Source organism: Nymphaea colorata, chromosome 3, assembly GCF_008831285.2.
Source record: "Nymphaea colorata isolate Beijing-Zhang1983 chromosome 3, ASM883128v2, whole genome shotgun sequence".
Taxonomy (NCBI): Eukaryota; Viridiplantae; Streptophyta; class Magnoliopsida; order Nymphaeales; family Nymphaeaceae; genus Nymphaea; species Nymphaea colorata.
Window position 1 is genome coordinate 1,044,884 of NC_045140.1, and position 23,459 is coordinate 1,068,342.

The 23,459-nt window shown below is 38.4% G+C and overlaps 1 protein-coding gene across 4 annotated transcripts in view; it reads left to right on the forward strand.

Moving 5' to 3' along the window:
• Positions 1-22,942, forward strand: part of LOC116249885 (uncharacterized) — a 38,909-nt gene extending 15,967 nt beyond the window's left edge. For 2 of the 4 annotated variants that reach the window (XM_050076812.1, XM_050076810.1), the window contains exon 2: positions 22,583-22,942. In XM_050076812.1, coding sequence (XP_049932769.1) covers positions 22,583-22,690 — 108 coding nt within the window. In that variant the 3' untranslated portion in view covers positions 22,691-22,942. Of the gene's footprint in view, positions 1-41; positions 90-22,479 lie in introns of all 4 variants that reach the window. The other 2 variants (XM_050076811.1, XM_050076809.1) reach the window with 2 other exon arrangements.
• The last annotated feature ends 517 nt before the right edge of the window (positions 22,943-23,459 follow it).

The window sequence follows — 23,459 nt, forward strand, 5'->3', positions numbered from 1 at the left end:
AAAAGGCTTATCTCGAGTTCATTCAGGTGACAAAAGCACAGGTACTTGATCGCGGCACGGAGCACTACACATACAAGTTGGTGATTAAGGTTCATGATGGCTACGCTGTCAAATTTTTCAAGAGCGAGGTGTTCCAAGATCTGTCAGCACCTGGCCAGCCCCCTATCCTCAACTTGGGTTACTTCATTCCCCTGTAACAAAATTTCAGTATTATGATACTCGGAATGCATGTCATATTATCTTCCAATCTTTACTACAAAAATAAGTAGCTGTGTCATGGAATGATGCGGCACGTCAGTTGTACGCGACAAGGAATAAAATTTTCGTATCATCTTCTGTTTATGTACTACATATATGAAAGATATCACATGCCTAATCTTCTTTTCCAATGCAAACCTGAATTCTTCTTCATCAATTTCACAACTTTGTTATTAGCACTAAAAAAAAAACTATAGCAAACGTCCTTTTTCTCCTAGTTTGGCCCCTGTAATTGAAAGGGTTGTCCCCTCTGAAAATTTCAGAAATGATCATCAGTAGATTAAAGAATTATTCAGCTACCCAAAACAAATTCATGGCTTCTGCCCGGACTTCATGTCAAAGAAAAATAATGATTTTGTCGTCACGTTGTATATCCTATCAGTGACCAATTTTTCTTCTTTGACGGCGCCATCAAGAGATACGAACTACTAGCTTCACACGTTTGGCTGCATGTCATGACCACCCCTGCCATGGCGATCGAACATCAGCATGCACTACAGAGCACCACTCATTAATTCGCCCATACCTTGTAATTGAAAGTAGCTGGTAGCTCCTCCTCCATCAAGGCTTGGCCAACATCCTTCTCCAGTAACTATAGTGAAAGGAATGCGACAACTCTCGCGTTTCCTTGCGACATGGTGATGGCAATAGCAGCACTGGCTTCTTCATGCACAAAGAGAACTTGATAAAAACTGAGGCAATCACATTTTTGCTGAAATGAATTAAATCTTTGATACTGTATAATAATTAACCTGCGTCTATCTCATGCCAGTCAATGCTTCTTGCCACGTTCATCCAAACCACACAACATTTTCCATTTCTAACAAGGATGACAGAATTCCACAGCATCGGTGTCATCAGATGAAGACTCTGAAGGATTTTATTGAGGAAACATGTTTATATTCTGAACTTAGATACGTATGTAGAGATTAAAGAAAAGATGTAAAAGAAAAGAATGAAAGAGAAGCAGCTGGTCCATTATGTTGGAGAGGGAGATCTAGGGAGAGAGAAGGGGCGTGGGAAGCTCAACGTGATCACGCCGGGCATCCAGTCTGTGAATATGGCAAGCTAAACGTGGCCACTCCTTGCATATCTAGAATTTTCCTCCTTCAAAGATTGAAGTAGATGATCAGACTGCCCAGATGAAGGAAGATCATGGGCATTTGCGGCTTTTCAATTTTGCCCCTCCCCCTAGTCATTCCATTTAAAAAAGTGTTAAATTGATCAGTTAGATCACTAAAGGCGGGTTTCTCTAAGTCGGGCCTTCGTTGACAGCTATATGTGCAATCAAACTTTTGTTTATCACAACAAGCAAGCCTCTCCTTTTCGTGCCTTTGAGTTTCAACTATCTATGATCACTATTGATCAAAGAAAAAAATTGTCCAACTTAGAGAACCCGTTCTTATTTTATTCACAAAAAGAAAAATCCATCAATGGCAGGAAGTTTACGACAGGTCGCAATAGACTTTGCAATTTACTTACTGATCAAAAGTCTAGGAATCAATACCAAGCCATTTTCAGTTATGAGCACCGAAGTGTTTTGTCTTCAATGTTTTGGTTGAAAATGCTTGATTCACGACTAAATCTACACGAAGGTTAAGGTAAGTTCTTGATCTTTTGGAAAAGAAATTAATGGTCGATATGCTAGTAGTTCAATACGTCACAACATTTTATGGCACACTGGTTATGAGCTTGTGCTTTTACCCAAGCGGTCCAATCCAGGGTAAGATCACTAAAATAACTTTTTGTTTCGGTGGACAAAATCATGCCAGAATAACATAGGATGGGACATTCAAAGGTTAATATGGAGTTTTATGCCGATTTACTTGCAGACAATTATCCACACCCACTCACGTCCTTTATGTGTTACAGGAACAGGAAAAAGATGGGCTAAATTGGAATTGGGATTTGTAAAAGCATGAAACCTTTGGCATGGCAATGGTGACACTATTGAAATTGAAAAGGAAAGAACATAATCAAGGCAAATGCCGCAGAAGAAGTGCATCACATTTATACACAAATTAAGCATCTTATATATAGAATAGCTTTCTTATTCATGCAACACATTCAAATGAAACGTGTTTACGGCCATGAACCACACTGTTTGTTCCATTCATATCATATGAACTGAACCACTAGTCTTATGATGATGACACTGGCTGCTTATTGAGGAAGAACACCAAATATCCGTGCATGAAATCACAGTGGCATGAAGTAGGCGATGTTGAGCACAGGGGGGTGGCCAGGTGCTGAAAGGTCTTGCAGGATTTCGCTCTTGTAAAATTTAATGGCGTAGCCATTGTGAACCTTAATCACCAGTTTGTATGTGTAGTGCTCGGTGCCGCGATCCAGTACCTCAGCTTCCGTGACTTGAATGAACTTGAGGTATGCATGATTCTGTTCATTGTACCTTTTCACCGCAAATTCGCCCAGGTACTGAACATGGCCGTCCTTCTCCACATGGGGTACTGGAACGAAGCCAGAGGGTTTATAAGGATAAGCGGTGGCTGCCAGAGCCATTGCAGCCATCATTGTGATCGCAAGGAAAGGAAAGAAACGTCCCATGGCTAGCTAGTAACTAGAACGTAGTTTTCTAGATCAGAAGGAATAGTAGCAGGAAGATGGAAGGAAAATAGTATTATTTGATCGACGAGTGACCTCCATACTTCACAACGCCCATATTTATAGGTGGCTTATCCATTCCAGACCAAAATGTAACGTGATACCGACAAAAATGTGGCTATAAGTTATCGTATTACAATTATTAATTATTAATGTAATTTAATACCAACCACTTGTTGATTTTTTCATTTCTATTCAAATGAAAGAAACAGTCTTGTGTGGACTAAGTCAACTAAATACAGCTTCCACACACGATCCATTCAAACCATAAAAGATTGAACCACTTCACCAACTCCACTTGAAAGGAGACTTGAATACAGTTGCATGGAACTAAGACTCTCTCTCCCTCTCGTGATATGAGGTAAGAATGTATATCCATTACCAGAGCCATACATGGGCAATAGGATCTGCAAGTCAAGTTTGCTCGCGTGCGCAGCAGCCAATGAATTTATCTGTTTTCGTGCACGCAATTTAATTTATCATACTTGGACAATGTTTTTCCAAACATTATCCACTCCCACCAAACCTTGCTTTTGAAGTCACATAAGTTACTTGATTTATAACCTCAAGTTCACACTGAACAAGCCTTTTAGAAAGCATATAGGACGATAATTCAATTATGAATTTCTCCCCCTCCCCTGTGCGCCCAAAGATATCTTCAGTTGATGTCTCCTAGACATTTTAACAGATTCTTTTTTTTTTTAAAAGCACGCTTAAGCATGGAAATTATGAAACTTAACATATTTTTCTTTATAAACTAAAGCAAATATCAGTACACATGATAAGGTTGTATACAAGTTAAAAACTGCAAACCACATAAGCAACGGTGGATCAGTCAGAGGAACAGAGTATTCAAAGTCCATCAGTTTTCTAATAAGCAATTCAAGATACTCCTGTTTTTGTGGTTTAATTTTCATCGATTACTTACTATAGCATTTGTCGCCTTACAATGAGATTGCTAATGGACAACGTGAAGCATGATCAGACCACGGCAGTGGATCCTTTTTTTCGATTTTCTGATGAAATGGGAAGCAGATTGAAACGATGGACGTTAAGGAGCCTCGCCGCAAGTTGTTTCCGGATAAAATATTACCTCAGCTGCACAGAGAATCAATCTATTGATGAAAGCACAAATTTGGTAGGCATAGATGTTCATTTGGCATCTAGAAATCGACTAGTAGTACGTCAAAATTTCCTGGAAGTTACTAGAGAAATTATATGTTTGACTTGGAAACGATGCTCATCCAAACAAATGCCTTGAATTGCCTTGTATTCGTCATACTTGTTCCAAGAGAGAGAGAGGTGGAGTCTTAACTATTAAGGCATTGCCCACGCCTGCACCACTCCGCATGGAACCGGTCTAACTTTGAATGTTATTAAAAGAATTAGGTGTTCGTATTCGGTGGACTTCGTCATTCAAAAACCGCGTATATATCCCACAAAGCAACTTGCGAGCATAATTTTTCTATATAAAGGGGAGACGCTTATCAGTGCCATTCATCATTCATTCCTCCCTTAATTTGCTTTCCTGTAGGATCAGCAGCAGAGCTAATTGCCCCATCGATTTAGAAGAGCTCTCTCCACTAGTAAGCTACCTATGGCACGTTTCTCTTCTTTCCTCGTGATCGCTGCGGTGGCAGCCATGGCATTTGTAGCCATTGCCCGCCCCTACGAACCTTCTGGCTGGATTACCGTTCCTAATGTGGAGAAGGACAGCCATGTCCAGTACTTGGGCAAGTTCGCTGTTACAAGGTATAATGAGCAGACTAAGGCTTACCTCGAGTTCATTCAGGTGACAGAAGCACAAGTACTTGACCGCGGCACCGAACACTACACATACAAGTTGGTGATCAAGGTTCATGATGGCTACGCTGTCAAGTTTTTCAAGAGCGAAGTGTTCCAAGATCTGTCAGCACCTGGCCAGCCCCCCGTCCTCAACTTGGGTTACTTCATCCCCTCGTATTAGCATTCAAGATTATGACATTCCACATGGATGCTATATTGCCTTCCAATCTTTCTATTACGAAAATAAGAACTGTGTCATGAAATGATGAGGCACGTCAGTTGTCTGCGACAAGGAATAAAATCTCTGTTTATCGTCTTCTGTCTATGTACTACATTTGTAAAAGATATCAACAGGCCTAATCTTCTTCGTTCTCCAATGCAAACCTGAAATCTTCTACTTTATCAATTTGGTATCTCTGTTTTTAGCACGCATAATAAACTATATTAGCAAAACTTTTCCGTAGCATTTTTTATAATATTTGAAATGTGATCTCTTCTCCCATCCCCACCCTTCGTCCTACAAAGCAATCTGCCAAAGAACGTATCCCCTGTCATTATTCTTTGGGTTTGGTGGACTTTGGGGTTGCCTTATCTTTTGGCATACTTTTGGAAAGTCCCAGTGCTTTAGGCCCTTTAGTTAATAATGCTTCCGTTTAATCTGCTTTCCCTTCATAGCGTATGGTGCCAAGGTGTAGATTAAGCGTGTGGTATTCGATGTGAGAATCATAGACCTTCGGCAAGGTCATGAAGCCACTTGGTTCAACCATGCATGTCTAATTAAGTTGCCCAATTAGGATTCATTGGATTTTTAAACATGTTTGAACTCAATGTGATCACCCGGAGTCCATGATTGGATATAGTTCACACATTGGACTTAATTTCATGAAGAATTAATGTCTATATGGATCTGTGAGTGACGACTCAATGGATTGGATTTGAATCGAATATGTTCTTAGCCATATCTAGGCCTGGGCATCAGGCCGGCCCGACACCCGAAAACGGAGCCCGATGCCCGAAACTCAAGTCCAGGCTCGGTCCGATTCAAAAATATATACTTTTTAAAATATAAAATAAAATTTTTTGAATGTAAAATACACGTTAATAAATATATATATATATTATTAAATAAAAATAATATGAAAATTTAATCGGGCTGACTCAGGCTAGCCCGGGCTGGTTTTTTGAGCCACAAACACGGTACCCGTCGAGTAGCCAGGCTCAATGCCCAGGTCTAGCCATATCTGCTTTTTCGGATGTTCACATTTTCGTATTCAGGAATGAAGAAAACTCCAACTGAATCTGAATCTAAATCTGAAATTTGAATTCACAATCTGAATCCAATTTTTACAGCGACTGAATACAAATCTGAATCTGGTCTATTTTCAAAATCTAAAGATGTTAGAGATGTAGGATATTTATTTAAAATTGACTCTGACCCGAATCCAAATCGATCGGATATTTATGTGCATCCGATTTCAGAACCGTTCAATCAGATATCTAATTCAATTATTAATTTAATGTAATATATAGCGACATTGTGGTGATGGTTTCGTTTTCATTCAGATTAAATAAAGGGTCGTGTGTGGACTAAGTCTACTAAACACAACATCCACACACGTTCGTCGCTGAAACCAGGAAAGAACTCCACTTGATGATGAATGGAAAGTTGAACACAGTTGCAAGGAACACAGTTGCAAGCTCCTCCCCAAGTAGATTGCCCATTCCAGACTGCTTTTGAAGTCACATTTAATTTGCTTGAAATATAATAACCAATTACCTGGTCATCTTCACACTCAACAGGCCTTTTTAGAGCGCTTATTGGACGGCCACAAACCGTAGTCACAAATACTGTTTTCACATTTGAAATGGTAAGGATTTTTTTAGAGGCATAATAGGATGAACCTGAAAAAAATGAGAAAATTTTGGTAAGCATTTTAAAAAAATTTAAAATAAAAAAATTGGAGAAGAATTAAATAAAAGAGAAACTAATAAGACAACATAGAAAATAAGCAACAAACAAAAGTTAGAAAATGGAGAAATCAGTTCGACCTTAAAAGAGCTTGAAAAACGCCTTAAAAAACTAGTTTAAATCTCTTTTGTTCATTTTAGATTTCTTTTTAAATAGCATTTTTTTTGCCGCTTTACTTGACTAACTTGGTTTTTGCATTTTTAATGTATTTTATCAGAAAAGACATATTTTTTGTGACTATGGCGCGAACATATATAAAGTTGGTATCTCTTAGACATTTTTACTTCTTTTCTTGCTTAAAAGGCCCATATAAGCATGAAAATAATGACTTTTTAACAAAATTTCTCATTTAGTTTCAATATTCATCTACTTAATGTAGAATATGCCACCTTTATAATGATGAGTTTTATTTTGTGAGCATCCGTACTGAACTATGGCCACATACTTAAGGCAGTGGATCAATTCAAATATTCAATCCTCTCTTCAGTGTTCTTTCTTGATCAATAAAAGGGTATATAGTTCACTGAAAGATGCGTGGATGACAATGAGTCTTAATTAGCAGTACTTGTTTCCAGAATATTATGCCAAATTCAAAGTGAATCCTTGTTAATTGATATGGAATTTAAAGCACAGGTTTGGTAGAAGTCGATGTGCATTAATTGACATTTAGAAGGACAACCACATAAAGATCAGTTTTGACTTAAAAAAAAAAAAAAAAAATCTTTTGTTATTAGATCCTCACGATTATGACATAACTTGGATGATCTATATATGCTGCAAGGTACATGTTATTTAATTATATACATTTTTTTGCCTTATGACCAAATATTTATGGTGATCCTATGCATTTTATATAGAAAGATGTTGATTTCATTAATTAACGAGATTTTTACCAAAACACAAAAAAGTTATGATCCTAAAACATAAAACATTTAATTTTGATCCGGAAAAATGAGTAAGTACACACTCATGTTTCAGCTGAAGTTCGGTTTTCATGTATGTTTGATAGTCTCGGATCCAAGGCTGATTTTAAATCCATGTTAAGTTAAATCGACAACTTAAACAAAGAGTGGATTTTTCAACTGATTCAAATCTGTATTAAATAGTGAAAACCGTGGATTGTGGTCCGAGGAAGGGAGGATCTGATCACAAATCCATGGTCTTAAGATCTGTGATATTCTCGCAATATATAGTCATCCCTGCTGCTTAGCACCGAATACTTTTGTCGGGAATCACACTTCTCTAGTGCCAAGTCCATATTGCAGAAATGATCAAAAATCTTATGGGGATATTGGATGTCTTAGAATTTTGGTTCTGGAAACAAAATTTCTACCTGACCAGGAATTGGAATAGGAATTCCATTTCCAATTTTGCTTTGAGTTTAATAGTTTTAATTCTAAAATAATAGAAAAACTTTTTTAATGAAAAACAATTAAATTAATTTGCTTCAAAGAGAGATAAAAAGATCGATCATTACAAACTCATAATCCACCCCCTAGAGTGGGATCTTAATTCCATAGTTTTGATTATGAATGAGCCTATAATTCCATAATCAAATTTTTTGTTTGGTAATGTAATTGCCATTTTTTTTACATGAGAATAATGATTTCGAAATTCCATTGGTTCCGGGTGAATCAAACGCCCCCCTGTTTGGTAGTTGGTCATGTAAACATGCTCATTAACACACTAAAAAATTAAGGCAAATTCATAGAAAATTATGTTATTATTGTTATAGATCGCACTATGCAAGTTTTATTATACTGTACGATTTACAGACTTAGACGTTGGGACAGCTTTATAAGTTGGAAGTTAAAACTACACTTGGTCATCATATCAGTTGTCCATCTTAATTTATTAAACGCTAAAAGAAGTAAGTCTGGCATCCAAATTCAACTAAACTAGACCGGATTAGGTGGGACTCGATATGAAAAAGTTTGAACCGCTGACGTTGCATCCCATGCTATAACTGGGAGTAGAGTCATTTTCAAAAACTCAGTTGGCGGAAATGCTTTTTCTTGAAGAAAGATTGTCACCAACGTCAACATGCAACCCTTCATCTTCTTAAAATAGGTAAAACATATGCACCTTAACTGCTACATTTTTTCATTTACAAATATATCTATATATAGATCGACTGAAGAACTAAAGAAGACATTGATCTTTTATTCTAGGGAGGTGCGCCATTTAGCGTTTAAAGAACTTTGTACGTAGTTCAAGTAGCTAACCTAAAATGATAGTACAGAGATCTCGTAGCTAGTTAGGAAACTTGGATGTAGAAGCAAGCAAATTGGCTTGACTAGAGGAAAAAAAACTGATATTATAAGCCAAAGCTAACCAATACTTTAATTTATTCATATATACAGGACTAGTGCTTAGTCAAACTATACTATATACAACTAGACAGACTTCTAAGCAACTTTGATCCGAAGAAAAAGATGACAAAGTAGCTGCGATTGTTTTGCTTGTCGACGCCATTAACAAGTAGCATTACGCCCACATTTTTGTCTTTTATGTGATGACTCTGCCTATAAATACCAGAGGGGTCTTCAGATATCGACATCGCTTATCCATTCCCACCCATTAGCCCTAAGAGCTCTGTCCTTCTATTTCTTTCTCAGCCATCGTCGTTGTCCTCCTACACAGCTTTATCTAGCTAGCTAGCCAGCACCTGCAGCCATGGGGCGCTTCTTTCCTATGCTTGCGATCACAGTCGTAGCAGCAATGGCGTTGGCAGCCACTGCTTATCCTGATCATGATGAACAGCATGATGTTCATGAAGCTGAGCATCCTGCTCCCTTTGTTCCCGTCCCTCATGCAGAGACGGATGAGCACGTTCAGTACTTGGGTAAGTTTGCAGTGGAAAGGTTCGACGAACAGACACATGCGGACCTCAAGTTCATTATGGTGACGGAAGCAGAAGTACTTGATCGCGGCACCGAGCATTACACATACCACTTGCTGATGAAGGTTCACGATGGCTATGATATCAAGCTTTACAAGTGCGAAGTGTTCCAGGATCTCTCAGGATATGAAGAGCCCCCGGTGCTCAACGTAGGCTACTTCGAGCCGCTCTAAGAATCGCAGCAGATTGACGTGTTTTCTCCTTTCCAGGTCAATAGCGGCGTGATAGAATAGAACAAATAGGTGTGGTCGAATAAAAATACTTGTTCAGTGATTGTGTGTGGAGAAAAGTGGTGTATTTGAGTTTCCCTTCCTTGTTCAGTGGAGGAGAACCACATTTGGAAGACTTAATTTCTTCATGTATGTCTGGTTCTACATGTAGCTTGGTGGTTCAATGTAGTTAAAAATTTTCATTTTCGAATTTGGATTTCTGCAGCTTGAGAGATAATATTCCCCATAAGAAAATGTCATGCATCTCTGATCACAGAATCGATGAGGACTTTTCTAAACTCCGATGAACTTGAAAATTTCTTATAAGAGAACGTACGATTCCAAACGCAAGTTGGTTTATTAAATGTTCTGCTTCGGGTTAGAAATCTCGTTTGCTATAACATGATTTAATGGTATAGACGCGTTCAATATACAGTAAAAAACAACCTACAAATCGGCCATTGATCTTAACCCAAAAATTAAAAACAAAAAAAAGATATTTTATAATTGGCCTACAAACTTAATTTCAATGTACTCTCTTCCTCATTGTTTTTTAAATTATCCAAAAAAAAACCATGGATCGTTTCCAATTCTAGCAGATTGTAGACCGACCACTAGTAGCTAGGTCAGCCATATTGGCGATCCCGTCTTAACTAATTATATCTTTGGTGCGTGGCTTTTGCTATATCATTGAATATATTGTGTCCCATAAACATTTGTGCCCTCATATATATTTCTCGCCTTGAAATCATTTGATCAGATGTTCAACAGCCAAAATAAGTTTATGGAATATCTCATGATTCAAATGGATTGTTTAGTGTATATATATATATATATATATATGAACCTTTGAATATCTTATTTATTATTTCGCACTGTGTAAGGAAATTAAAATAATTAATGGCATAAACAATCAACTGCTCCCATGCTTCAAAAGTTGATGAAGAGAACTTATAAGCCTTAAAATTACCAGAATGTTGGCTAACCAGATGCAAACGGTATATAAGGTAAAAGTTTATAAGTAGTGATGCAAATGCTTCAGATCCAGTTAGGATCCGGTACTTACCCAGTCAGACTTAATCGGATTTCCTTCATTTTGGGTTTATTAGAATTCAGACTAGGACTTGAACTTTTATAACTTTGATCCAGATCCAAAGGGCATAAAATCTGAGATTTAGATCTGCATGTTAATTAATCGGGTCTCCAACATGGCGGATTTGGGTTCGGTGAGAAAGTGGCAAGAAGGAGAGACTTACCTCACCATTACTATCGCGGCCAAAGTCGAACCCCCACAAGGTGAAACAAACTTGGGGTCAAATAATGCATAAATTCAGGGAGAAAAAGAGATGGATATTCATCTAAAGTTTTACGAAGTCTCAAGATTCCACCCTGTAAGAAAAGAGAAGAAGAAAGTGTATTTCTTTCCAGGACATCATAAGCATTATGTGTTCGATCTAATTAATACCAAAATGAACCATATAGAACCGCGTACATGCACAACTGATGATCAAGATACACAAGGAAAATGTGGATCTCCTCCACTGCATGAACATGGAAACTCAAACACACCACCTTTTCTCCACAGACAAGACTGAGCAAGCATTTTAATTATTCGATGACAACCTATCTATCCTATGTACTCCTTCAAGCTTCTATATATATTCTGGAAAAGCCAGTCACATATATAAGACCGAGCAAATATGGCAATCAGCTGCGATTCTTAGAGCGGCTCAAAGTAGCCTACGTTGAGCACCGGGGGCTCTTCATATCCTGAGAGATCCTGGAACACTTCGCACTTGTAAAGCTTGAAATCATAGCCATCGTGAACCTTCATCAGCAAATGGTATGTGTAATGCTCGGTGCCGCGATCAAGTACTTCTGCTTCCGTCACCATAATGAACTTGAGGTCCGCATGAGTCTGTTCGTCGAACCTTTCCACTGCAAACTTACCCAAGTACTGGACGTGCTCATCTGTCTCTGCATGAGGGACAGGAACAAAGGGAGCAGGATGCTCAGCTTCATGAACATCATGATGCTCACCATGATCAGGATAAGCAGTGGCTGCCAACGCCATCGCTGCCATGACTGTGATCGCAAGGATAGGAAAGAAGCGGCTCATGGCTGCAGGTGCCAGCTAGCTAGATGAAGCTGTGAAGGGGAAGGACGATGGTGGCGCTGAGAAAGAAATCTTAGGACTAAGGCGTGGGAATAGACAAAGTGATGTCGATCCGTGAAGAGTCCTCCAGTATTTATAGGGCAGGGTTGTCATGTAGAACAGAAATGAGCTCAGGTGATGCTACTACTTGAAAAAAGTTGAAAAAGTGCAGCTACTTGTGATCATCTTTTTCTCCAAGATTGTTTGAGCGTCTGCCTAGCTACTTCTTTTAGTTTTTTTGAACTTTTTTGAACCATAGATTGTCAACTTCCTACTCACTCCGAGCCTTTTTAGTTTTTTTTGAACTTTTTTGAACCATTAACCTCCTACTCACTCGAACATATTTCTTGTAAGAATACTTTAGGTTGGCTACCCTCTCATCGAACATGAACTAACCTACCACCTTTAATTTCCTTGCATTCATAGCAAGGTCCCACCACCCGTAAAATAAAAAAAAAAAAAAGGCGACGTCTTCTCTCATTCTTCACTCGGTCTAGATGAATCTGTCAAGATACTTGGCAAAGAAATTAAAAATGTGATATGACGGGTATGGTGTACCTCTTTTAAAAACATGAAGGGTTGCAACCACTTTGCTGACAAGATGTTGATGGTTCTTTATAGAAATTAACAAATTAATGGAACCCAAATAAGTGGTCGCCAAGGTCAGCATCTGCAACATTATTTCCTGTTCTGATAAAGTTGTTGAGAAAATTTCGGTCGGCCGTTCGGTAGTTAAATTGCTATATATATATGTGTGTGTGTTGTCTAGCTTTTTTTCTAGTTTCTCCTGATCGACAACTAATTTTGTTCACAATATACCATTTTAATAATACTATTTTCATGTCATTCATGCACAAATTTACGGTTCATTTCCTTAAGGAACAAGCAATTTCGCATATATGGTGAGCGCCATACTCAGCGTTGGATACGACTGCTCTCCCAATTGTTGGGTCTGATCTAGCTGTGATCGAGTCCCACCTAATCAGTTGTAGCTTAATTGAGTTTTTAGTTCATCTTAATTCTTCGATGCTTAATCAAGGTCATAAACAAAGATATTTAATGACCAAACGCCGTTTAAGTTCGCTAGACATAATGTACAGATCGACAAAATTGTACGTCGATGTTTTAGAATTAGTTTCCAACTTCATCAGAGTTCCTAAGTTCTCACGTCGAAGATTCATTTTCTAGTATGCCATCGAAGCAGACAATGATCGTGATCGACCTGACGACCAGCAAATTTCCATGACAGGGTTGCTCAAACACTAAAGAGCCCACCACCTAAAAATATGAAAATTAAAGCGATATTTACTTTCATTCTTCACTCGATCGATATGTATAAATTGATGGATATATTTATCAAAGAAATTAAAAAAGTAAGAGGCCAGGTCATGCTTCCTTTCAAAAATTAACAAATAAATCGAACCAAAGGAAGTTGTTACTATATAAAGTCGGTAGTTTTGGTAAATTCATACCGCTTGACGTGCATCCTGCATTCTTTTGTCTGGCCTTTTTTCTCTAGATGACACAGACCAAGTGTAACTTTTCTTTAATTTTCAATTCCATATACATCAAAATTCCAATTGCCATTGAAATATTTGAATATTCATGACATAAATTAAATAAGGCTCGATGCTCCTGTTCATTTTGTTAATAAGACCTAGATCATTGAGCAGGTATATATATATATATATATATAAATATATATATATATATATATATATATATATATATATATATATGATTTCGCTCTTGTAAAGTTTAATGGCGTAGCCATTGTGAACCTTAATGACCAGTTTGTATGTGCAACTTTGACAATGATCTCTCTAAGCTAACAGCTTAAAGAGACGAAAAGTGGTGGGGAAAGGTGAAGATTATATATTTGAAGTTGCTGATGATCGATCTGATCGCAAACGTCTGTAACTAGAGTTGCTGCCCTCTAGACATTTCAATTGATTTTCTTGATTGGCAAGCATATTTAAGCATGAAATTAATAATATTTTCTCTACAAAGTACAAACTAAAGCTATTATAATTTAGTTCATATATATGGGCAGTGTTCCATTTAAGTTAAAAACTTCAACCCACATAAAAAAAAGGGTATGTGGATCAGTCAGAAGAAACAAGCAGCCTCGAGTAGTTGTCTCCACATCAAAATCACGTTAACTGCACAGTGTATTTGTTGATGCGGAATTTAAAGCATAGGTTTGGTAGAATAAGATGTGCATTTGACGTTTTGGAAATGGACGACGGCATCGAGTTGTCGTCGAAGTTAGGATGGAAATATTTAGCTTGTCTGGTCAACTATGCGCATCCAAACAAATGAGTTGAATAAATCTGTGTTCGTGATAGTTCTTCTAGAAATTAAGAGAGAGGAGCACTTCCTAACCCTGCAGCTGCCACCACTAGTCTGCGTGGAAGCGGTCTAACTTTAAATATTATTATTAAAAGATCAATCAGATGTTCGTATTCAGCGGACTTTACCATTCAAAAACTGCGTATATTTCCACATAGCAGCTTGCGGATATAAGTTTCCTTCTGCCGATGCAATCGATCTCCACGCGCAGAGTTACATCTACAGTGAACTTCTTCTTCTTCTATATATAAGGGAGACGCTTATCTGTGCCACTCATCATTCATTCCTCCCTTAATTGACTTTCCTGTAAGATCAGCAGCAGATCGCTAATTGCCCCCTCGTTTTAGGAGAGCTCTCTCTACTGGTAAGCTACCTATGGCACGTTTCTCTTCTTTCCTCGTGATCGCTGTGATGGTAGCCATGGCCTTTGTAGCCATTGCCCACCCTTATCAACCTTCTGGATGGATTACTGTTCCGAATGCGGAGAAGAACAGCCATGTTCAGTACTTGGGCAAGTTCGTTGTTACAAGGTATAATGAGCAGAAAAAGGCTTACCTCGAGTTCATTCAGGTGACAAAAGCACAGGTTTTTGATCGCGGCACTGAGCACTACACATACAAGTTGGTGATTAAGGTTCATGATGGCTACGCTGTCAAGCTTTTCAAGAGCGAAGTGTTCCAAGATCTGTCTGCACCTCGTCAGCCCCCTGTCCTCAACTTGGGTTACTTCATTCCCCTGTAATAAAATTTCAGTAGTATGACACTCGGTATGCATGTTATATTATCCCCCAGTCTTTCTTCTACAAAAATAAGTAGCTGTGTCATGGAATGATGCGGCACATCAGTTGTATGCGACAAGGAATAAAATCTCTGTATCATCTTCTGTTTATGTGCTACACATATGAAAGATATCAACAGGCCTAATCTTCTTCTTTATCCAATGCAAACCTGAATTCTTCTTTATCAATTTCATAACGTTGTTATTATCGCTCAAAACAAGCTACAGCAAACGTCCTGTTTCTCATAATTTGGCCCCTGTAATTAAATATTTTAAACTCAGGGTTGGCCCCTCTGAAAATTTTCAGAAATGTTCATTAGTAGATTGCAGAATATTCGGCTCCCCAAAACAAATTCATGGCTTCTTCCCTGACTTCATGTCAAAGAAAAATAATGATTTTGTCGTCACCTTGTGTATCCTATCAGTGACCAATTATTCTTCTTTGACGGCGCCATCAAGAGATACGAAGCATTATCTTCACGCGTTTGGCTGCATGTCCTGACCAGCCCTGCTATAGCAATTGAACATCAGCAAGCACTACAGAGCGCTACTCATCAATTCTGAACTTAGATATGTATGTAGAGATTAAAGAAAAGATGTAAAAGAAAATTTAACGTAGCATTTTGAAAACTGAAAAGAGAAAAGAAAAGAATAAAAGAGGAGCAGCTGGTGCATTATGTTGGAGAGGGAGATCTAGAGTGAGCAAAGGGGCGTGGGAAGCTCAACGTGATCAAGCCGGGCATCCAGTCTGTGAATATTGCACGCTAAACGTGACCACTTCTTGCATATCCAGAATTTTCCTCCTTGCATATCCAGAATTTTCCTCCTTCAAAGATATTTATCCATTGTGCACAATCGATTTTGGTGTTACGCAACAAACTTTGTACTATATATATACACATGTGTGTGTGTGTGTGTGTGTGTGTAAAGTCAAATTTACCGAATGCTTCTTTGAAACCTGTGGTCTATTGCCCATGCAGATCCATAAAAAGCACTTGTCTTGACATCTAAGGTTTTTTTTTTTTTTTTTTTGAGTAAGATGGTCTTTAAAATTTAAAATTTATTACTTGTGCCCCTTAGATGAAAATTTCTAGCTCTGCCCCTAGATCTATCCAATCAAACGCTGTACATTGAATCCCATTAATGCCGATGAGATTAGTAATATATGTATACATTGAGAGTCAGATGGTTAATTATTCGCCAGACAGCTGGTCGGAAATCTACTGTAGCAAGGGCATCCGATTGAACCAGATGAACAGACTCCGGAGATGAAGGGCGATCATAGGCATTTGTGGCATTTCAAATTTGCCGCTCCCCGTAGTCATTCCATTTTAAAAAAAAGTGTTAAAATTGACAAGTTAGATCACTAAAGGCGGGTTTCTCTAATTCGGGCCTTCGTTGACAGTAATATTGCAATCAAACTTTTGTTTATCACAACAAGCAAGTCTCTCCTTTTCGTGCCTTTGAGTTTCAACTATCTATGATCACTATTGATCAAAGAAAGAACTGTCCAACATAGAGAACCCGTTCTTATTTTGTTCACAAAAAGAAAAATCTATCAATGCAGGAAGTTTAGCACAGGTCGCAATAGATTTTGCAATTTACTTACCGTTCAAAAGTCTAGGAATCAATACCAAGCCATTTTCAGTTATGAGCACTGAAGTGTCTGTCTTCAATGTTTTGGTTGAAAATGCTTGATTCACGACCAAATGTACACGAAGATTAAGGTAAGTTCTTGAACTTTTGGAAAGGAAATTAATGGTCGATATGTTAGTAGTTCAATACGTCACAACATTTTATGGTACACTCGTTATTAGCTTGTGCTTTTACCCAAGCGGTCCAATCCAAGGTAGGATCACTAAAATAACTTTTTGTTGCGGTGAACAAAATCATGCCAGAATAACATAAGTTGGGACATTCAAAGATTAATATGGAGTTTTATGCCGATTAACTTGCAGACAATTACCCACACCCACTCACCTCCTTTCTGTGTTACAGGAACAGGAAAAAGATAGGTTAAATTGGAATTTGGATTTGTAAGTGAAGCATGAAACTTTTGTCATGGCAATGATGAATGACACTACTGAAATTGAAAAGAAAAGAACATAAATTAAGCATCTTATATATAGAATAACTTTCTTATTCAAGTGTCACATTCAAATGAAACGTGTTTACGGCCATGAAGCACACTGTTTGTTCCATTCATATCGTATGAACTGAACCACTAGTCTCATGATGATGACACTGCTTATTGAGGAAGAACACCAAATATCCGTGCATGAAATCACAGTGGCATGAAGTAGGCGATGTTGAGCACGGGGGGGTGGCCAGGTGCTGAAAGATCTTGCAGGATTTCGCTCCTGTAAAATTTAATTGCGTAGCCATTGTGAACCTTAATCACCAGTTTGTATGTGTAGTGCTCGGTGCCGCGATCGAGTACTTGAGCTTCCGTGACTTGAATGAACTTGAGGTATGCATGATTCTGTTCATTGTACCTTTTCACTGTAAATTCGCCCAGGTACTGAACATGGCCGTCCTTCTCCACATGGGATACTGGAACGAAGCCAGAGGGTTTATAAGGATAAGCAGTGGCTGCCAGAGCCATTGCAGCCATCATTGTGATCGCAAGGAAAGGAAAGAAACGTCCCATGGCTAGCTAGTAACTAGAACGTAGTTTTCTAGATCAGAAGGAGTAGTTCCAGGAAGATGGAAGGGAAATAGTACTATTTGATCGATGAGTGACCTCCGTACCTCACAACGCCCATATTTATAGGTGGCTTGTCGATTCCAGATCAGAAGTGATGTAACGTAAGACCAACAACTTGTTGATTGTTTTATTTCTATTCAAATCAAAGAATCAGTCTTGTGTGGACTAAGTCAACTAAATACAGCTTCCACACACGATCCACTCAAACCATAAAAGATTAAACCACTTCACCAACTCCACTTGAAAGGAGACTTGAATGCAGTTGCATGGAACTAAGACTCTCTCTCTCTCTCTCGTGATATGAGGTAAGAATGTACATCCATTACAAAGCCATACATGGGCAATAGGATCTGCAAGTCAAGTTTGCTCGCGTGCGTAGCAGCCAATGAATTTATCTGCTTTTCGTACACGCAATTTAATTTATCATACTTGGACAATGTCTTTCCAAACATTATCCACTCCCACCAAACCTTGCTTATGAAGTCACATAAGTTGCTTGATTTATAACCTCAATTCACACTGAACAAGCCTTTTAGAAGGCATATAGGACGATAATTCAACTATTGAACTCAAAGATATATTCAGTTGGTGACTCCTAGATGAACGGATTATTTTGCTTGAAAAGCACGCTTAAGCATGAAAACACTGAAGCAAATATCAGTACATATGATAAGGTTGTATACAAGTTTAAAACTGCAAACCACATAAACAATGGTGGATCAGTCAGAGGAACAGGGTATTCAAAGTCCATCAGTTTTCTAATAAGCAATTCTAGATACCCCTGTTTTTGTGGTTTAATTTTCATTGATTACTTACTATAGCATTTGTTATTGTTAATGGACAAAGAGAAGCATGATCAGACAACGGCAGTGGATCCTTTTTTTTTTTCTGATGAAATGGGAAGCTGATTGAAAAGATGGACGTTAAGGAGCCTCGGCCGCAAGATGTTTCCGGATAAAATATTACCTCAGCTGCACAGAGATTCAATCTATTGATGAAAGCACAGTTTTGGTAGGCGTAGATGTTCATTTGGCATCCGGTAATCGACTACTATTATACGTTTGACTTGGCCACGGTGCTCATCCAAACAAATGCCTTGAATTGCCTCGTATCCGTCATAGTTGTTCCAAGAGAGAGAGAGAGGGTGGAGTCTTAACTCTCAAGGCATTGCCCGGCCCTGCACCACTCCGCATGAAACTGGTCTAAATTTGAATGTTATTAAAAGAATTAGGTGTTGGTATTCGGTGGACTTCGTCATTCAAAAACCGCGTATATTTCCCACAAAACAACTTGCAGACATAATTTTTCTATATATAGGGGAGACGCCTATCAGTGCCACTCATCATTCATTCCTCCCTCAACTTACTTTCCTGTAAGATCAGCAGCAGAGCTAATTGTCTCCTCGTCTCAGAAGAGCTCTCTCTACTAGTAAGCTACCTATGGCACGTTTCTCTTCTTTTCTCGTGATCTCTGCGATGGCAGCCATGGCCTTTGTAGCCATTGCCCGCCCCTACGAACCTTCTGGCTGGGTTACTGTTCCTAATGTGGAGAAGGACAGCCACGTCCAGTACTTGGGCAAGTTCGCTGTTACAAGGTATAATGAGCAGACTAAGGCTTACCTCGAGTTCATTCAGGTGACAGAAGCACAAGTACTTGATCGCGGCACCGAACACTACACGTACAAGTTGGTGATCAAGGTTCATGATGGCTACGCTGTCAAGTTTTTCAAGAGCGAAGTGTTCCAAGATCAGTCAGCACCTGGCCAGCCCCCCGTCCTCAACTTGGGTTCCTTCATCCCCTCGTATTAGCATATTCAAGATTATGACATTCCACATGGATGCTATATTGCCTTCCAATCTTTCTATTACGAAAATAAGAACTGTGTCATGAAATGATGAGGCACGTCTGTTGTCTGCGACAAGGAATAAAGTCTCTGTTTATCATCTTCTGTTTATGTACTACGTTTGTAAAAGATACCAACAGGCCTAATGTTCTTCGTTCTCCAATGCAAACATGGAATCTTCTACTTCATCCATTTGGTATCTCTGTTTTTAGCACGCATAATAAACTATATCAGCAAAACTTTTTCGTGGCATTTTTTATAATATTTGAAATATGATCTCTTCTCCCATCCCCACCCTTATTCTATGGCATACTTTTGGGAAGTCCCAATGCTTTAGGCCTTTTTGTTAATTTCCGTATATTCTGCTTTCCCTTCATGTCGTATTCAATGTGAGAATCATAGACCTTCGACAGGGTCATGAAGCCACTTGGTTCAACCATGCACGTCTAATTAAGTTGCCCAATTAGGATTCATTGGATTTCTAAACATGTTTGAACCCAATGTGATCACCCGGGGATATAGTTCACACATTGGACTTAATTTAATAAAGAATTAATGTCTATATGAGTGAGGACTCTAGGTTATATGAATTTCAATTGATCGGATTTGAATCGAATGTATTGTTAAGCATATCTAGGCCTGGGCATCGGGTCGGCCCAACATCCGAAACTCGAGCTCGGGCTTGGCCTAATTAAAAAAGATATATTTTTAAAAATATAAAACAAATTTTTTAAACATAAAATACATGTTAATAATAAAACATATATTATTATTAAATAAAAATGATATAAAAAAATTAATCGGGCCAACCTGGGCTGGTTCTTTTGGGCTTGGGCCCGATCGGGCAGGGTACCCATTGGGTACCCGGGCTCGATGCCTAGGTTTAGCCATATCTGCTTTTTTAGATATTCACATTTTCATATTCAAATAAGAATAAAGAAAATTTGAATATGAAATTTGATTTCACAATCTAAATCTGATTTTTACAACTACTGAATCCAAATCTGAATCTGGTCTATTTTCAAACTGTAAAGTAAAGGTGTTAGAGATAGAAGAAATTTATTTAAAATTAACTCTGACTCGAATCCAAAATCAGAATCCGATCGGATATTTATGTACATCCAATTCCACAACCGTTCAATCAGATATCTATTTCAATTATTAATTTAATGTAACATATAGCGATATTATGGTGATAATTTGGTTTTCATTCAGATCAAAGAAAGGGTCATGTATGGACTAAGTCTACTAACACAACATCCACACGCGTTCTTCTCTGAAACCAGGAAAAATTCGACCACTTCACCAACTCCACTTGATGATGAATGGAGACTTGAACACAGTTGCAAGGAACTAAGAGTTGTCTCCCTTGTTCTCGTGATATGAAGTCATGAGAATAATAGAGTCATTCGTATTCATCTACTTTTCATACTGTGACGATTTCAAGGTAAGCTCCTCCCCAAGTAGATTATCCATTCCAGACTGCTTTTGAAGTCGCATTTAGTTGCTTGAATTATAATAATCAATTACCTGGTCATCTTCACACTCAACAAAGCCCCTTTAGAGGGCATATAGGACGGCCACAAACCCCGTTTTCACATTTTAAATGGTAAGGTTTTTTTTAGGTGCATAATACGACTTGAAAAAAATGAGAAAAATTCGGTAAGTATTTAAAACAATTTTAAAATGAAAAAAAATGGAGAAGAATTAAATAAAAGAGAAACTAATAAGACGACATAGAAAATAAGCAACAAACAGAAGTTAGAAAATGGAAAAAAACAGTTTGACATTAAAAGAGCTTGAAAAACGCCTTAGAAAACTAGTTTAAAACTCTTTTGTTCATTTCAGATTTTTTTTTAAGTAGCATTTTTTTTTTTTTTTTGCCGCTTTACTCGACTGACTTAGTTTTTGCATTTTTAATGTATTTTTTCAGAAAAGACATATTTTTTGTGACTATGGCGCAAACATATATAAACTTGGTATCTCTTAGACGTTTTTACATCTTTTCTTGCTTAAAAGGCCCATCTAAGCATGAACATAATGACCTTTTAACAAAATTTCTCATTTATTTTCAATATTCATCTACTTAATCTAGAATTTGTCACTTTTATAATGATGAATTTTATTTTGTGAGAATCCGTACTGAACTATGGCCACATACTAACGGCTGTGGATCGATTCAATCCTCTCTTCAGTGTTCTTTCTTGATCATGAAAAGGATATGTAGTTCACTGAACAGATGCATGGATGACAATGGTTCTTAATTAGCAGTACTTGTTTCCAGAATATTAGGCCAAATGCACTGTGAATCCTTGTTAATCGATGTGGAATTTAAAGCACAGGGTTGGTAGAAATCGATGTGCATTAATTGACATTTAAATGGACAACCACATAAAGATCAGTTTTGACTTGGCCAAGATGCTTATCCTACCCGGCATCACTATTGAACAAGTCTATATTTGAATATTATAAAAAGAATAAAGTTGCACTCGGTGGACTTTTCCATTCAAGGACCGCGTGCTTTTTCTTCAAAGCAACTTGCAGACACAAGTTTTCTCCAATGGCGGTCCCTTAGCCAAACAGCGTTACGTGCACATTGCCATTTCCTTCTCCTATATATAGGGAGACGTTCATCGGTGCCACTCACCATCCATTCCTCCCTCAACTTACTTTCCTGTAAGATCAGCAGCAGAGCCAATTGCCTCGGCCTTGTTTTAGAAAGCGGTCTCTGTTAGTAAGCTATCAATGGCACGTTTCTCTTCTTTCCTTGTGATCGCTGCGATGGCAGCCATGGCCTTTGTGGCCATTGCTCGCCCCTATGAACCTTCTGGCTGGGTTGCTGTTCCTAATGTGGAGAAGGACAGCCATGTCCAGTACTTGGGCAAGTTTGCTGTTACAAGGTATAATGAGCAGACTAAAGCTTACCTCGAGTTCATTAAGGTGACAGAAGCAGAAGTACTTGATCGCGGCACCGAACACTACACATTCAAGTTGGTGATTCAGGTTCATGATGGCTACGCTGTCAAGTCTTTCAAGAGCGAAGTGTTGCAAGATCTGTCTGCACCTGGCCAGCCCCCCGTCCTCAACTTGGGTTACTTCATGCCCCTGTGATCACACATATATTGATATGATGCTCAGCATGTTATGATATTAATTTTCAGCCATTGTACTACCCAAATAAGCAGCCCTGTCATGGAATGGTGCTGCACCCAGTCGAATGCAATAGGGAATAAAATGTTTGGATCATCTTCTTGCTTATTATAATACCTGAGAGATCAACAAAGGCCTAATTTGCTTGGTCAATGATTTGATTATTTTGCTACTAATGCTTATAATCAATCTATTATAGAAATTGCAACTACAGTGTCTCTTTCTCTTTCTCTCTCATAATCTTCAATACAAGACTAAATTGCACTCTTGTCTCTTTTGTAAGCCTCCCTCCTTACAAGACTAAATTGCACTCTTGTCTCTTTTGTAAGCCTCCCTCCTTACTTGGAGGTCCCATTTCTCTGCACCTTTGTCTCTTTTGTAAGCCTTTGTCTTGCTTTGCTTATTTTTGTACCTTGGGCTCTTAACATCTCGTTCTGATTCGTCTCTTTTGTGTCTGTTCATTGGTGATGCCTTGTCATGACATTTTCATCTCGTTCTGATTCGTCTCTTTTGTGTCTGTTCATTGGTGATGCCTTGTCATGACATTTTGCTTGTATTCCCATATTGTTAGCTCTCTTTTGTGTGTGGGCTGTGTGTGGGTGATGGCACCGTGTCACAGGATCAAGTCAAAGTGCTAGTGCCTTACAAACTATGTCACCTGAATGCGGGGTGCGGGTGCCGGTGCCCCATGGCAAGGAAAGGAAAGAAATGCCCCATGACTTGCTAAGGT